At 40.7% G+C, this 18,457-nt stretch overlaps 1 protein-coding gene across 8 annotated transcripts in view; it reads right to left on the bottom strand.

Annotated features, from left to right (window-relative positions):
- The window catches only part of NPNT (nephronectin), an 87,064-nt gene that overhangs the window by 18,067 nt on the left and 50,540 nt on the right, over positions 1-18,457 (bottom strand). For 7 of the 8 annotated variants that reach the window (XM_070433271.1, XM_070433274.1, XM_070433272.1 and 4 more), the window contains 3 exons: positions 18,135-18,269; positions 17,714-17,836; positions 15,813-16,208 (listed from right to left, as the gene is read on the bottom strand). In XM_070433271.1, the coding sequence (XP_070289372.1) occupies positions 15,813-16,208; positions 17,714-17,836; positions 18,135-18,269 (654 nt within the window). The remainder of the gene's footprint in view (positions 1-15,812; positions 16,209-17,713; positions 17,837-18,134; positions 18,270-18,457) is intronic. The other variant, XM_070433285.1, reaches the window with a different exon arrangement.

The following is an 18,457-nucleotide window of genomic DNA, read 5'->3' as shown; positions in this document are numbered from 1 at the left end:
AGAGTGACAGGTGGGAAAGGGACTGGGAATGGGGGTGGTGGTGGAGGGGAATTCTTGGCCAAAGACCAGAGAATACTCCCTGTTCTTTGACAGAATTTAAATTAATTAGCTCTATTTTTATAAGGCAGGGAGTGAAAGATGTAGAACACCAAAGGACACACATTAGTCAAAAGGGTTCTTTTTTGACAATGTTCCTATTATTTTTAGCAAGAATTTTAAAAATTAATAATCTCATAATATTTACACTAATTTCCTAAAAGCTTATTGCTTTGATTTTTTGCCCTCTTTGTTTCAAAAGCCAGACAGTAAAGCCCCTCACCTTCCGCCTCTCACACTCACATATAAGCAGCCCGTGAAGAGTAAAGAAGAGAAGCTAGCTCACAGACAAGCTCTTAGGGATATTACCTGATCACAGGTGCTCTGGGGTGAGGCAAATGCCCTCCTCTTTCACACCCAGATGACTGACAGCAACGACATCCAATTATAGCTTTCCTTTCCTTGTTGAGGCTCTGAGAAGGAGACTGTCTACTAGAAATACTACAAAATTGTAGGCAATCACACTTCATTTCTCATGACAGAGAAAGTTAGAAAAACTCTACTAGGACCATCATTTCTTTGTTCCCTTAATCTTGTTGTAACTTATACAAATTATCTCTGGATTAGAATAGCTCCAATCTTAAGGTACCATATTATAGGGGCATTCTGCTAGCTTGCCAGCTCCCTTTTTTCCAGATGAAGGACTGTCAGATGGCAAGAAGTCGAGGTGGATGGGGGAGGACCGCTCCACGGTTTCCTGGTGCAGGAGGACTGCTTTACCAAGGGGGATCAAGGAGGTCCTCTCTGAGGAAGCACCCTTTGCATGGAGAGATGAAGAACAAGGAACCTTCCAAGCAAAGTATTGGAGTAGGAGAAGAGGGAGCATTTCAGGCCTCAAGTACAAAGTAAGTGCTAGAACAGTTGGAGCAAGGCGTTTGCAGTGGCTAGAGGATGCTGAGAGACAGAGAAAGCAGCAGAAGAGAAAGGAAAGGCCCAGATCACACATTTGGAAAACAGCAACCCAGAGAATTAGTCATCCAACAACTTGCTCAATGTCAGATGCTCCATTAGTATCTTAAGCACTGGGTTTCCAAGAGCTATTCAATTCCGCGGCGGCTGATCACACACACCTTTATTTTCATTCACTGGGAAACGTTCCAAGGAATTTGGAGACCTGAAGTGCCCAGCAGCTATCAGTTCTTACTGTGGCATGTGCTCTGCTCTGCAACTCTGCCACAGTATTCAACCCTCCTTCCTCACACACCGCAGTCTGGACTGCTAACAGCGTCCCACAGCTGTGCCAAGAGAAGGCACACCACCCATTTCACTCCCTGGTATAGTTTACCGTTTATGTGAAAACACTAAGGGAAACAAGCAGTGAGGGGAAAATCAAGCAGTAGGATCTCAACTACGTACAAGAGAAAGGAGGGAACAAACCAAAAATTTGGACTAGAAAAAAAAAATGGTAAACAATACACCCATAGGCTAATCGTGGTGGTCTGATTATTGGAAAGAAAAGATATTTTCTCATTTGTTGGTTTGCAATTCTAAATTTTTAAGGTTGTTTATAAAATGAATTTCTCTGAAAAAAACTTACCTAAAACATTGGAAGGAAGGAGACGTCTATCAGAACACACACAGAGACCCAACCCCATGGCAATTATGTCTGTTACTTGTGTTTTGTCTGCTCAGAAGACTCTGAAAAGAGTCTTCATACCTGTTGTTGAATATGAGGCTATGAAATTGAAATGCATTTGCGTAATCACTGCAGAAAATGATAATTAAAATAAATGACTAGTCATGCCCAAAGCACAAAGTATAACCAGGAGAGATGCAAATACATGATTTTCCTAATTATCTTTCCCTGCATCATATTTGGGCTAATAGTCAACTGAAATATATATAAACAAATATCATCTCTTCTCTGTAGCTGAACCATTAATTCTCAAAACTAGAATGGTGTAATTTTAGAGGTAGAAAAGGATGAGAGAAATCCAACAATGCCATTCCTCTAGCATCCTTTCATCCATCCTCCCGCCTCTAGTCCATCCACATGCTAATGCAATCAATCAAGGAAGTGAGCATCCACTGGGTCCCCGGTGCTGGGCTAAGAGCTTGTTGTGAAGCAAAGAGCATGCTTTTGCCTTCAGAGGATCTATGGTCCAGATGTGAAGACACATCTAACCATTTCCCCAGGTAATGAGTGCTTTAAAAGTGAGGTAGAGGAAGCTATGTGAGCATGGGGGGTGAGGAGAAAGGGGGATAGCGGGTGGAGGGCGGATGCGTGAACACCTCTGAGAGGTGATGCCTCTACCGGGGCATGAAGAATGGGTTCCTGTGAGCTGGCACCCTAAAGAATGAAGGGGTGTGGGACGGAATGCTCATTACAACTGGAGTGCTCACAGGGGAAGAAGGGTACCACATGAATGAAGCTGGAGATGCAGGTAGACTGTGCAGGGCCTTTTAAAGCTCCATAAAGATTTTGGACTGTATTCTGGTAGAAACCAGGAGCCTCTGGAAGGCTTTAACACAGGAGTGCCAGGATGAGGTCCACCATTCTGGCTGCAGCATGTGGAATGCACAGGGAGAGAGGATGTCAGAGGGCAGTTAAGACCAACATTAACTAAAGAATTCATCTTGAAAACGTTCCCTCAACATTTTCCTTCCATTGGTCAATGTTCCACCTACACAAAATACCCCATGCCCATTGCTTCTTACAACCTTCTGTTTGAACTAAAAGAAAGGAGGTGTCCAGGCACGGGAGGAAGGAGCCAGGTGGATAAAGACCTGATGGGACGGGGTTTAGGGGCCCAGGATGCTTCCCTAACACCTGGGGGGCCCTGGGGCCTGTGAGGATGGGCCACACAAATTAGCAGGACACTTCTTAAAAAGAAAGTCTGACCTAGTGTTTCCTATTAAACATATTTTCCCCATGAATATGATAATTTTAATATATAACCCAAGTTCATAAATGAGGTCTCCCAGAGTCATTTTGTATATTTTACCCAAGAAGCACTAAGAGTAAGCACAGTGGAGTAAGTGTAAATATTATCACACACACCTCCCATGGCCAGCCCTCTCCCAAAGGGTAACTACAACAAAGTGTAAACAATAGTTAGTAAAGGTAGGTTTGCAAATTCTGTTTAGTGCTTGGGTGGCTCCCCTGACATGACCCAGGCTGCTTCTGGCATTTGTTGAACTAAAAGTTTCAAGATAACAATGTCTTAAATTCTACGCTTGGAGGTTTAGTTCATTGAAGGAGAATGGCGCACACAGAACTTTTCTAATGTTTGGAAGGCTCGTTCTGGTGGGAAAACCTGGGGAGTTTTAAAGACTACAGTGTGGGGGTGAATGACAAGGATTTTATGGGGCAGCCCCTCCTCGCTTCCCCTCTCCTTCCCTCTCTTCTCCTCCCCTCCCCTCCCCTCTCCTCTTCTTCTCCCTTCTCCTCTCCTGCCTCACCTCGCCCCTCTCTCCCCCACCCCTTTCCCCCATCTCAATCTGCATTACAGTTTTAAATGACCAGTGAGAAGCAAACAAAAGGATTGGGAACAAGTTTCTAAAATTTCCTTAACCACTTTAGAGAAAATTCTTTGCTACCTCCTGATTACAAGGAAAAAAGGAGAGGGTTGCTGGGCTCCACAGAAATAAGTTCTTGTTTGCCAGAGCTTTCATGCCGCAGGAAGAATCTAGAAAGTTCACAAGCCACCTTGGGGGGAAAGGTACATAGCAGAGCTGGGAAAACTAAATCTCTGGTGAAAGGTGGAACACAGACACAGCTACTCAATAATAAGCTCAGTTTTTGTGTCTCACCTGTTTCTCCTTAATCAAGTTTCAGAACAACTTCAACACTGCCCACGAGAAGGAACAGGTCTGAAAGATGGTTCCTCTGCAGGTGTGACCACACGGATGGTAATACAACTTTTTCAGATTGAGAGCATTTCACAGGTTTTGTTCTCTTTCTCTCTCTAAGCCAAAGGAACCCCTAAAAGTTAGGCTTTGTCAGGACTGAGTCCCACACACCTGGACCCCAATTGATGTGCTGGGACCTGGGGCAGCATGATCACCTGGGGGGGTCACAGAAGCCCATGGACTGTGGGGGGACAGGTGTCAATGCCCTCAAGCCAAAATAACCACTTTAATGGAAGAAAGGGAGCTTTTATTTCTGATATTTGTTAGACCCATCATGTAAATTTCTCTTATAGACCTTGTCTCTGAAAAGGCTATTTGCACAGCAAAGCAGTTGAGGCAAGGCTGTCTCTAACATTACAACTGTTCAACCAGGTACTAACACACCTAAACAAAACAGGAGAATCCAATTATTTGGTCACAAGAAAGAATATATGAAGTCTCAGCTTTCTATTTTCATTTTGTCTACTCACCTAATAGCCTGCACTTGCAAATCAACTTGTTTCAAAGGGACCTGGTTAGCCAAAACTAACATTAAAATTGTAATGAACCATAACAGAAAGCATCAGAAAAATATAAACATTGAGGGCCAGAACACAAAATGGGGCTGTATTTTTCTGAGTTAAGTAGGCAATGCTATCATTACCATATAAATGAATTCATTAAAAAAAATCTGATTTCTGCCTTTGGTCACATTCACCAAGGACTCAATTTATACTTTCCAGAGAAAACTATTTTTTTTTTCTTCACCAGCCACCATAGGATCCAATTAAAATATAAATCAAACATCTTGAAAGCTTTCAGAATTCACAGCACCAGATCCTGACCTGTAAACATTGTCAACTCACTCCTTTAAAACACTAGCAGAAATGTCATCTTCAGGGGATGTCAGGCATCTCCTCGGGGTCTCTGTAGGCCTTGCTGTTTACTAGAAACCAAACTAGCTTGAAAACCTCTTCACCCCTCGGCAGAAACAATCTTTTTACTCATCACCACAGAGAATCAGAAAAGAGACCATATTTCCATGACTGAGAACAATGTGATCACAGCAGCCACACACTCAGATCTGTTGACGGGAAATGAGAGAAAGAACCTGTGCACAGCTTGCAGCAAAGCAGCACTCAGGTAAAAAGGACACACTCTTCTTCCTCCTGCAGGACACCTGGAATGTCAGCACATGCTCCTGATCTAGAATAACAGCAACAGCGAGTGTGCTGTGTGCTGTGGCCACTCATAAGGGCACCTGGTCCGTATTACATTATATCCTACTAGAGGCCCAGCTCACAGGATTCGTGCAGTGGTGGGGTGTGTGGCCTGTGGGGATAGGCCCGCTGTGGGAGCACTGCTCATCCTGGTCAGCCAAGCAGCTGCTCCTGCTGTGGGAGCACACTGACCACCAGGGAGCAGCTCCTGTGTTGAGCATCTGCCCCCTGGTGGTCAGTGCATATCATAGCGACTGGTCGACCAGTCGTTCTGGTCGTTCCACCGTTTGGTCGCTGGCCTTTTAATATATAGGGTAATCCTCATCTGCAACACTTTTCTCCTTGACTTTCCATGAGCCAGATGCCTCATGCTACATTTCAGGCTTGGTTGTTGCATTTTAAATGCCCCACATCTGGCTGATTCTGTCTCCATTGAGGACAGGGTTCTGCTGGCCTGGAGCTGCCATTTTGGCTCTCAGGGCCCTGCTACTCAAAGTGTGGTTGGCAGTATGACCTGTGAGCTTGCTAGACATGCAGAATCTCAGGTCCTACTACAGCCTCACTGGGTGGGTTTTCATTTTCACAGGATCCCATGTTTCTTGGGCACATAGTGCAGATGGAGCAGTACTTCCCTACACAGTCTGATGTAGTAAATGTATTAGAGAGATTAGGAATCTACATTTTAGATAAGCATCCTAAGTTACTGTGGTTCAAACAAGCTATGCCAACAATAAAAAAAAAAAAAATGCTTCCTGGGCCAAGTGATATTGTATTCCTCGCAGTAATCTGAGCTTCTTAGCTAAAACTGGGCATACCTGACACTCAATTGTAAAAAATAAAATGTGAAAGGTTAAAAACAGAAGTTCATAAAACCTTTCGTGAATTTTTAAAAACACTGTGTTCTAAATAAATTTAGCATGATTAAGAATTAAGAATCTACTGGGGTTCTTTTTAAAAACACACAGCACACTGTTAGAGAGAACAGGATTTGAGTACCACTGGCCCCTCTGCTGAAGAATTACTGCTCTGAGGTACAGTGAATAATGACAGTGGGATGAAGTGATTAAAAAACACAGGATGTGGATAACAAAAAGATAGTGAAAATCACCCTAATATCACAAACTGGATAGATCCATGGTTATCATTTTGGGCTCTTTTCTTCCAAACTTTTATATTCATTCAGATAGATATAGGTATGCATTTTATACCCCAAAGGGGGTCAACGGTATATACAGCTCTGTGTATTCTTTTCACTTAACATTTTTATAACATGGGTATTTTCCCAACTCATTAAATATTTTTCAAACAACATCACTACATATTATTTCATTATCTTGCTAGACTAAAACGTATTTTCCCCTATCTTCCTTTACTTCAGGTTCTACATAAAGTGTTTCTTCTTGCCCGGCTGGTGTTGCTTAGTGGTTGAGCGTCGACCTATGAACCAGGAGGTCACAGTTTTGATTCCCTGTCAGGGCACATGCCCGGGTTTCGGGCTCGATCCCCAGTAGGGAGTGTGCAGGAGGCAGCCGATCAATGATTCTCTCTCATCATTGATGTTTCCACCTCTTTCTCCCTTCTCTGAAATCAATAAAAATATATTTTAAGGTGTTTCTTCTTTTCTTTGCTGTGGGATAGATCGTACCTGCTCTGATACCAGATTTTTGTCTTTGCAACTTTTTAGCAGCCCCTTGCAACGTACCTCTGGTGTCCAGACAGGCATACCACAGATTAAATCGGCTTTTCTTGCTCTGTGTCTGCCTAGCACCTTTCTGTCCTCCCAACTCCACCCCTCCAGCAGGCTCTTCCAGAGGCCAAGTCAACCCACTGGTCTCAGGAACCGTGCAAATGAACACCATGGGAGAGGATTCTTCAGTTTTGTGGAGAGTGGTCTCTACACTTCTTAGTTCAGCTCAGCTTGACCTGAAGTTGGTGACAATGAACTCTAATCCCAGCAGTTATATAATACACATGACATGCCACTCCGAGAGAGTCACAATGATCCTTAGCATACTGAGAGGTCCTACAGTTAACAAACCTATTTAAGTTTACTAAACCTAGCATCTCTCAAATTTATTTGACCTCAGAACTTCTTTAGCATACACTTGCATAATATCCCAGAGAACTAATGTTCTATCAAACACACTTGGAGAAGTGCTGGTCTGTCCCATACATGAAAGAACAAGAATCTCATGTTATCTGGGAACTGTAGAGTTGCCCAGTCAGGCCTACAGGGTGAGCTCTGCAAATGCATCTGATTATAATTCTATTTACACAGTAATTTTAAAGACCTAGGGTCACTCAAGTTGGAATTATTTAAAAAATACATGGAGTGGGTCAATGGGGGGAAAAGGTGGGCATCTGTAATACTTCCAACAATAAATATTTTTTTTAAACAAGAATACAAGAATATCACTTATAGCTTAGAGCAGCGGTTCTCAACCTGTGGGTCACGACCCCTTTGGGGGTCGAACGACCCTTTCACAGGGGTCACCTAAGACCATCGGAAAACACATATATAATTACATATTGTTTTTGTGATTAATCACTATGCTTTAATTATGTTCAATTTGTAACAATGAAAATACATCCTGCATATCAGATATTTATATTATGATTCATAACAGTAGCAAAATTACAGTTATGAAGTAGCAACGAAAATAATTTTATGGTTGGGGTCACCACAGCATGAGGAACTGTATTAAAGGGTCACGGCATTAGGAAGGTTGAGAACCACTGGCTTAGAGGAATACCAATACCCCTTCCCATTTCTTCCGTACTCTGCTTTGCTTAGCCATAATTTCTTCTTCTATTATCCATTCAAAAGAATAAAATTACCTTGTTTTGTGCATCGGATTGAAAATCAAAGAAGGAAAAGTATAAAAATTATTTCCCTGCACTTTTCCAAATCAACTAAATAAAAATGTTCTAACAACTAAAGAAAAAAAAATACATGCTTCATGTTTCATATCACACATAAATGGTTATTTCCTTAATCACATATTATGTAAATGTTCCCCATCATAGTTATTCCTATAAAATACAGTAATATAGTATATTTCATAGTAATTAATAACTAACACCTTTACTTGTATTATGTTTGATCCCTGAAACCGCTCAATGTGAATGTAAAGCTAAGAATATTAACTCAATTGTACAGATGAGAAAATTGAAATGGAAAGCTTAGTAACTTATCCAAAGTCACTTAATTCATAAATAATAGGGGTAAGAATCAAAACTAGATCTTCTGATTCAGTGTATTCATTGCCTGGCAGTAGTTTAAAACCCTCAGCTTCAAATGCCTCAGCCTTATTTTCATATTCCTTTTCAACGCCTTTTCACTTTTACTCAACATCATGCTTAAAATTGTGAAGTATGTTAGATTTAGACTTTTCTAGATACTGTTTCTTTTCAACGTCTATATTAAACTCTATCAGGATAAGAGAAAGACCATAAGCTGAAATAACTCTGATGATCTGAGGAGTGATTATCAAATCAACAAGTTAAATTTAGCTAGTTCAAGCATATGAAGGATTTACTTTGATTAGAAAATAGAATCCAATATCAAATTCCATTCAACAAATATTTTTGAGCACCTACTGTGTACCAGAGGGACCATATGACTGTTTAAGGGGAAAACATCTGGGGGGTTAAACAGTTTTAAAAAGGTTCCCCTTGCAATCAGTATTGGGTCAGATCTGACCATTATGTATCTTTGGGCCCCAAAGAGTGTTCCTTGAATACATGGAGTGTGAGGTCAGGTGAGAGTGACCAATTGTGTACCTGACAGTACTGAAGAAAACTGAAACAGAAATGTAATTTCATGACTGACAGAGGGATGGGGGGTGAAGGGTTCAGGTGAAAAGGTGAAGGGATTAAGAATCTGTATTGGTAGTTATACAATAGTTACAGAAATGTAAAGTACAGCATAGGGATTATAGTCAATATTATCGTAATAACAATGTATGGAGCCAGATGGGTACTTGAAATATTGGGGGGGGGGGGACCACTCTGTAAAGTACATGATTGTCTAACCACTATGCCGTACACCTGAAACTAATACAGAATAATGTGGAATGTAAACTGAAATTGAAAAAAATACATAAAATTGAATAAATAAATGAAGGTAATAATATCTATTTTTTTAAAATCCACTGAATAGAATGTCAATCTTCAAAAAGAAGAAAGGGATGGAGGGAAAAAGGGAGGTAGGAAGGGAGGGGGGAAAGGGGAAAAAATACTGGAAGCACAATAAAATGTCTCTCCATAGTATAAAAATAAGTAACAATCAGAAAAGAATATATTTTTTAAATTCTTAAAATATAGATTAATGTATTATATTAAACTAGGTTTTGTATGGAAAATTTGATTATGTGATGATAATTTATTTTAGTTTAAAAAGTTATGAGTGATCAATCTATTCATTGATCTCTCTGCTCCACAAATAGTGTTGAAGTGCCAATTATGTAGCAGGTGTTATGCTAGGTTCTGGAAATGTACCAACAAACAAAATAGAAAAAGATCCTTTTTTTTCAAAAGCTTATATTCTAGTAAGGAAAGACAAAATAGACATTATAAATAAGTACACAATACAGTATATTTAAAAGGTGATTTAAAATAAGTACAGTGGAGAGAGATCACTGGTGCTGGTGGTGGTTGGGGAGGTCGCAATGTTGAATGGGAGGGGCAGGGTAGCCTCACTGTTAGGTTGAGATTTGTATAAAGAGGAGAGAGATGAGTCCAGCTGATAGCTGAGGGCAGAGAGTTCCAGGAAGAGGGAAGACCTGGAATCAGAGTCCTCAGCTGGAGAAGTTTGAGGAATGGCAGTGAGGAGGCTAGCAGGGAGTGAGGAAGGCAGAGAGTGCTAGGAGATGAGATAGTTTAGGACTTTGTAAGACACTGGCAGGGCTTGAGTTCTTTCTGAACTAAGTGGTGCTAATTCAGAACTGTGAACAGTGGCATCTCATTTAACTTTGAAAAGCTCACTTTGGCTGCTGAGTTGAGAAGAGACCACAGAGGGGCAAAGGTAGAAGCAGGGAGAAGCTGGAAGACGATTGCAGTGCAGGTCCGCAGTTGCTCCCCATAATTCTGCAATCCAGAAGCTGTTTCTGTAGCTCATTAGGTGGCAAAACTAACCTACACTTCACCTAACCTCGAGGTCTTTAGTTGACAGTTATTATGAGTATTCATGAGTTTCACTGCAGAAACATCAACATGCATCATTATATCATGTACAGCATATGCAGATTGTTCTCTAAAATCTGAAAAAAGTTGTATGCTACAATTCATCTGGATAAAGGAGGTTGGACCCAGACCCTAGGGGAGGGATGGTGTGGGCCAGGGGGGTAGCATTGGAGATGGCATGCAGTGGCCACAATCTATACATATAAAACCCTAATATGCAAATAGACCAAATGGCAGAACAACCGAACAACCGGTCTCTATGACGTGTGCTGACTACCAGGGGGTGTGCGCGGAACATGGCGGGCGTCAGCTACGACGGGCTGATGGAGCAGGTGAGTGGGGGCGCTAGACCACGGCGGAGCTCCGGTGTCTGTCATCAGGGTGAGCCTCTGGTGGTTACTGAAAATTCTTTGCTCCCATGCGCCATGGTCCCATCCTGCACTTGTACCTGTTGCTGGCACCAGCCCTGCTCACACCCGCTGCTGGCACCAGAGCCACCGCTCACACCCACTGCCAGCACCTGGCCCCGATTGCTTGGCACCATCAGCGGGTGTGAGTGGTGGCTGCTGGCCCTGATTGCCCCTCAGGGCTTCTCCACCTCCCCCTGCTCCTGAGGGGCGATCAGGGCCAGCAGCCACCTCTTGCACCTGCTGCCGGTAATGGCTCCGCTCACACCCACAGTCAGTGCCAGAGCCGCTGCTCGCACTCGCTGCTGGTGCCTGGAGCTGGTCCTGATCACTTGGCACTTGTCAGTGGGTGTGAGCGGCAGCTGCTGGCACCGATTGCCCCTGAGGGCTTCTCCACCTCCCCCTGCTCCTCAGGGGTGATTGGGACAGCAGTCACTGCTTGCACCTGCTGACAGCGCTGGCCCCGCTGCTGACGCTGGCCCCAATTGCTCCACTCTGTCAACGGGTGGGAGCAGGGCTGGCGCTGTCAGCACGTGGGAGCAGTGGCAGCAGGAATGGGGCTGCTGGCAGACAGGGGATCAGGGGCTGCGGTGGGAGTGGCTGGGCAGGGCATGGAGGATAGGCCAAGACCCACCCTTGTGCCCACTGCAGCCTCGCGGCCCACAGTTCAAGGTGCATGAATTCATGCACTGGGCCCCTAGTTTCAATATAATTTAAAGGTAGGGCTAACAGGATTTCCTTGTAGATTGGATGTGGGTATAAAGAGACTAATTTACTATGACTCCAAGTCCTTCAGCTGTAGCAACTGTAAGATGAAGGTGCCATATCATAGGGTGTGAAAGACTGTGGGTAGAGTGTGTTTGGGATGAAGTTGAGGCACAATTCAACAACTGGTCTGAACATCTGGTTTCATCTAAACTGGAGAGGTTAAACAGGCAGGCGATTTTCAAGTCTAGAATTTGGGGAGAAGTCTGGGCTAGAGCGGTATTCTTGTTATAATTTTTTTCTTATTTCCGTTTAGAATATCTTCACACACATTATAAAGAAAAAACATTGTTTAATAACTTCTGCCATTAAATAACACATCTTTCAATGTAAAGAAAAATATAACTGTTGAAGTTTGAGGCTATTTGGAATCTTCCAAACAGTGGCTGTAATTAATATCACCTGAAAATTCATGAAATGAGGACAGCCAGATTTTATTCTCAGACCTGTGGAGAATAATGGCTTAAGAAAATTTGTATGCCAGAAGTGAAGAAAATATTCAACGAAGAAATGGTGTTGAACTAAAATAGCGATAAGGTTCCTTTCTGTTTTCACAGTGAATAAACACCAGTTATTTGTCCTGAACCAAACACTTGAACGCTTCCCTCATTCAGAATATACGTTATAATCACAAGATAGCAAATTAAGTGTCCAAAATATCCTCATTCACACGAACATTCACCAGCAGCTCTAGCTGGGGATGAAGTGAGAGGGGATGCTCATCTTTGGCAGGAGTGCCCACTGCTCTCTGTGGCATGCAGCCGCCTTGGCCCAGGATCAAGGCCATTCTCTCCCAGGGCCTATCTCTAAGATCACACTCTCTCAGAATGAGTGCTTTCAAACATCACCAGAACTCCATGCTCCCCAATTTTATCCTGCTAATTTCTACTGGCGACCTTCAATGTTATTCCTAATTCCTATGTGTGTCAGTATGGAGAAGAATAATGGGAAGAAAAAGAGAGCTTTAAAAAGGAAAAAACATTAGAAGACTCAGAAAGATGTTGATATCTATGTTAGAGTATCTTTTTATATGAAATAGCCAAGTTCTTACAACTCTACCTTAAGCAGAATAATATAAATACTACAGTTACTTATGCATCCATGAATAAACATTCCACTGTATGATTACGAAGAGATAAAGAAAAAAATAGAGTAAGAAAAAGAGAGACATGAGAGGGAGAAGGAGGAGGGAGAGGAGAGAGAGACGGGAAAGGAGAAGGAAAGTAAAGAAGGAGAGGGAGGAAGAAAGGGAAGGTGGGAGGATAAAAATGATCAGAAAATGTGCTTTTCAAAAAACAATAGTTATGCACATATAAATATGTTATTATATCTACCATCTAAGCCCTCTAAAAATCATATTTATTGTTTAAAATGTACACAATTACAAGTATTTCAGAATTGGAGAATCTCAATTTCATTTTAAAAGGACAGTGACCTAGAAGAAAACATTTGATTGAGAGTCACATAGAAGTAAAAAAAAAAAAAAGCTTTTCTCTTTAAAAAAAATCACGAAACTCAGTATTCTTTTCACCTAGTAAAAAACTGCAAATGCGTACAATCTAAAAGGAGCAAAGCTGAGTTCCATCAGGGAGTGGAAAAGGAAGAAACTAGTAACATCAAAAGGAGAAGAAGAGAGAGGAGTGAATGCAAAGGTAGCTAAGAATGAACCAAGTGAAGCATGACAGGAAAATACAGGGAACAAGGCTGTAAACTGCAAATTTTGGTTTGGTAATAAAGGAACCTCTTCCTCCTTCATTGCTTCATTACCGATAGCCTTTATCTCCATTGGTGGCACCACCCTTTACCCAGCACCCATTAAAAATCTGGGAGTCTTTAATCTAGCCCAGTCCAGATCTAACCACCAGCTTACAGCACATACAAGGGACAGCTATGCAGTTTTTCTCATCAATCCCTGACTTAACCCTCCAGTTTACTGGCAGTTTACTGCATACGCTATGGTGGTTCCTACCTCTGTGCCTTTGCTGTACTGTCCCTGCTAACTATAATGCCTCCCTTTTCTCATCCTCTTACCCCATTTCACTCAGGAAGCTCCCCCACCCCAAACACTCCCTGCCCAAATACTGATTGGTACCCCTTCTCTCTACTCCCAGATTGTGCTACACAAATCTCTTTCACTAACCAAGTGCCACAGTTAGCTTTTGGGAGACTCTTTTCCACCAGTCTGTAACCTTTTCTGTTTTATCTTTGTAAGCCCAATGAATCACACAGGGCCTGGAATTCTGAAACACGCTAAACAAAAAATGTTTACTGATTAGCCCTAGCCATATGGCTCAATGGATAGAGTGTCAGCCTGCGGACTGAAGGGTCCTGGGTTCAATTCTAATAAAGGGCACAAGCCCAGGTTGTGGGCTCAATCCCCAGTGTGGGGCATGTAGGAGGCAGCCAATCAATGATTCTCTCTCATCGTTGATGTTATCTCTCTTCCTCTCTGAAATCAATAAAAATATATTTTTAAAAATAAAATATTTTAAAAAATGTTTACTGATTCAATGAATGGACAGTTAGAGTAAAAGTTAAATGGCATGTGATACAGTAAGTTCCTCCTCTCTGAGAGTTTTCATGTAAATCTGAATATGTTAGGAGAATTGTCATATTGGATAGGAGCTGTGATCTACTATATGACTGATATTCCTTCCATTTCTACACACTTATTTGCCCAACTCTCTGACTTTTATTCAGAGTTGTAATATTTAATAGTAGGGGTATAGGACACATACTTTATACAGCTGATTATTTTTATGAGTTTTATACTTATTCAATGCATGGCCTATTGCTGAAATGTCATCATAAAGAGCTTATTAAAAATGTGCTACACAAAGGACCCCGAAAAGTCAAAGCAATCCTGAGAGAAGAAGAAAGTGGTAGGAATCACAACTTCCTATTTCAAGCTATACTGCAAAGCTATAGTAATCAAAATAGCATGATACTGACAAAAAACAAAACAAAAACAGACTCTTAGACCAATGGAACAGAATTGAGAGTCCAGAAATAAATGCAAGCATATACGGGTAAGTAATATTTGATGAGGGAGCCATGAATACTCAATGGAGTAAAGTAGAAAATTGGATAATCATGCAAAAGTATGAAACTAGACCCCTATCTTACACCGCTCATTACCTTGACATGGATTAAACACTTGGACATAAGACCAAGAAAACATAAAACTGAAAACATAAAACTCCAAGAAGAAAACATAGGCAAAAAGCTGCTAGACTAATCAATAAAGAAAAAGTAAAAAAAAAAAAAAAGCTCCTAGACATGGATCTTGGTAATGATTTTTTTGGAGATGACAACACACGAGCAACAAAATAAGAAATAAACAAGTGGACTACAAACTGAAAAGCTTCTGCTTATAAAACACTCAAAAAATATGTGAGCATTCACATGACTTACTGAAAACCAATCAACAAAAAAAACCAATCAACAAAAAGACAACCATGAAATGAGAAAAAAATGTGCAAACTATATACCTAATAAGGGGTTAATATCCAAACTATACAACTCACTAGCAAAAACAAAAAAAACACCCAAATAATCCAATTAAAAAATGGGCAAAGGACCTGAATAGACATTTGTCCAAAGAAGATATATGAATGGTCAATAGGTACATGAAAAGATGCTCAACATCAGTATTTATTAGGGAAACGCAAATCAAAACCACAATGAGATATCATCTCATACCTAGCACTAAAAAGACAAGAGATAATAGACGTGGGGGAAAAGGGAACCCTCATGCACTGTTGGAAGGATTGTAAATTGGTACAGCCACTATAGAAAACAGTATGGAGTGTCCTCAAATTTACAATAGGACTACCAAATGATTAAGGATCCTATTTCTGGAAATACATCCAAAGGAAATGAAAACACTATGTTGCAGAGATATTATTTGTACCCCATGTTCATAGCAGTACTATTTACAATATCCAAGACATGGAAATAACCTAAGTGTCCATAGATGAATGAATGAATAAAAAAAATTTGATACACACACACACACACACACACACACACACACACACACACACACACAATGAAATAACAAGAAGAAAATTGTGCCATTTGCAACACAGATTAATGTTGAGGGCATCCTGTTAAGTAAAATAAGTCAGACAAGAGAAAGAAAAGATGATGGGTGTTAACTAGTTACTGTGGTAATCATTTCACAAATATATAAGTCAAACCATTATGCTGTGCACCTTAAGCTTCTACAGTGCTGTATGTCAATTATAGCTCAATAAAACTGAAAAAAAAAATTCAAAAAGTGTGCGAGCATATTTATATGACTTACTGAACACATCTCCTCTGGGCTTCTGAGGATCTGTCTGTATCCTGTTGTCAACTGTAATCTCTCTTGGAGATGTGGTAGCAGCTGGTGCTATAGTGGTCAGTCTGATGACTGGTCTTTCCTGCGTTGGTGGTGGTAGAGGCCTTCTGAGTTCTGTGGGAGGCGGTGGGGGTGGGGGTGTGGCAGGCCATGTTGTTGGCTTTGGTGTAGGTCTTGTTGTTGGCTTAGAAGTCGGCCTGTTGGTAATGACAGGAGGAATATATGGTGTCCTCAGAGGCCACCTAGTACTTCCGACATCAGGAATCCAATTACCGTGTCCTCCATCACCCTTTGAAATGGTACCATTTCCCTGTGGTGCATGAATTGGGCCTGAAGGTTCAATCATGACTTTTGGAATATCTAAAAGAGTCAAAAGATTTAAATTAGTGTGTAACCCAAAAGGTAAAATATCAAATTGTAAAAAACAAGCATATCAAAATATGTGCCAACTAGATTTACTTTTCACATTTAGAATATTCCCCCTACTGTAAATCATGCTGTTTTCCAAATAAAAAATATGTGCATATATGATATATGATACACATTCATCTGGTGGGTGAATGCAAAAATTATATTGGCATTTCTATAATAAATTTGTATTATTTGAAACACAAAAAAGTTGTGTTTGTAAAGTGGGAACAGATGGTAATCAATGAGATTTTTAAAATGCACAAATGTTCTAAATTTTTAAAATATGAAAAATGTATATATAGAATCTATATTAAGTGTCCCTATGGTACATGTATATCATAAAATCATATTTAGAATTGTCTAAAGACTAATTTCTCTTCCACACTTTTTAAAAATATTTTATTGATTTTTTACAGAGAAAGGGAGAGAGATAGAGAGTCAGAAACATCGACGAGAGAGAAACATCGATCAGCTGCCTCCTGCACATCTCCTGCACATGCCCTTGACCGGAATCGAACCTGGGACCCTTCAGTCCACAGGCCAACGCTCTATCCACTGAGCCAAACTGGTTTCGGCAACACTTTATATAAACTTGACTCATGTAAAACATTTTTATTAAATGTTATACATATTATTTTAGTTGATTTTTCTTCCCACTTATTAATGTATATAATTGCTTTTTAAAAGAAATTTTCAGAGGTCACCAAGATCATCTGTGGAATATTTTTCCTTTATTATCTTCATCAAAAGAAATTAATATATAATCTGTCTGATACGATATACTCCTGGGGGAGCATAACACTTCAAAAATCCTTTAATCCCCATGATTTTATGCCCCAGGATTTTTAGTAGATATTTTACTCCAGAAATTTTAAAATTTATTGTTACATGAAATATATGCTAAATTATGGACTTTAGTTTGTAAAACTTTCATCGTGGAGGGTATTTTTTTCATGTTTATCTACTAATGTATTCATACTACAAACAGAGCTTATAAAAATTTAAAAAGCAAAACAGTACTAAAGGTAGAGAAAACACATAAATAAGGGAATATTTTAGAATTAGGAGACATAATAAAATGAGGAACCAAAAATGTAGAATATATTCTGATTATCCCACTATCATACTCTAATGCTAATGACAAACATTTGTTTCTAATTTTAAGAAATTCTCTGGGAGGGCTCTAAAATTTGTCAGCTAAAGGGAAGCTACAGAGAAATTTTAGTCAAGTAATGGAATGCTTTTAAGCGTAGAAAATATAACCAAGTCTTTAATTTTTAAAAATACCTGAACACGTGATTCTATTGTTTGTAGAAAGCAGAGACTAATATTACCAGCCATGAAAATTGTACTTTTTTGATCAATTAATCGTGATCCTTTACTCCCCCAATAACAGCCCTTGTGCAATCTAATTCCCTGCTGGAATGTAGAGCTGGAAGACCAGTGTTACTCACACACGCAGCTCAGTCCGTCGCCGTGGTATCCATCTTTACATTTGCACTTGTAGGACCCATGTACGTTGAAACAGTGAGCAAAGCTGCTGCACTGATACTGACCCAGGGAGCACTCATCTATATCTGCATCATGAAGTAGGGAAAATAGATGTTTATTGGGGAGATAAATAGAATGACATGAAAATATATAGACAGTTTCAAAAAAAGTTTTCTGCAATGTGAAGGTCCGTGTAAAACTGGCAGATAAACCAAAGAAATAAACTGCCTGCGCATCCCAAAGTACTGGGGGTTGAACTGGGTTCCTGTTTGTTTAGTGCCAGAACCCCCACCCCCACCCCTAGCAAGTCAGTCTTCAGCACAATTAAGAGGCCTTTCCACACCAGAGGAAGAAACAGGGAAAAGCAAAGACTGGGCTCCTTACCGTGACATTGGTATTTGCCTCCAATGTACATGAGGTCGAAGCCTTTATGGCACTTGCAGATATAACTCCCAAAAGTGTTGACACACTGCCTAAATCTAGGGCAGGAAACTCTTCCAGTAGCACATTCATCAACATCTGAAACATAAGCCAACTGTATTTTCGGAGCATGTTCAGATGAAGTGTATTTTAAAATAAATAACTGCCTGCAAACGGTTGCCTGGCACACAGTGACTCATCATAGACATTAGCCAGCTGTTGGCCCCACAGGCACCATAAATTCCACATCTCCATCTTTCAATTCATCTTCCTCACCCAGGCTGCCC

The sequence above is a fragment of the Myotis yumanensis genome, unplaced genomic scaffold (genome assembly GCF_028538775.1).
Source record: "Myotis yumanensis isolate MYYU_CA2020_CCGP unplaced genomic scaffold, mMyoYum1.0.hap1 SCAF_1, whole genome shotgun sequence".
Taxonomy (NCBI): Eukaryota; Metazoa; Chordata; class Mammalia; order Chiroptera; family Vespertilionidae; genus Myotis; species Myotis yumanensis.
This window is presented reverse-complemented; position numbering and strand designations above follow the sequence as displayed.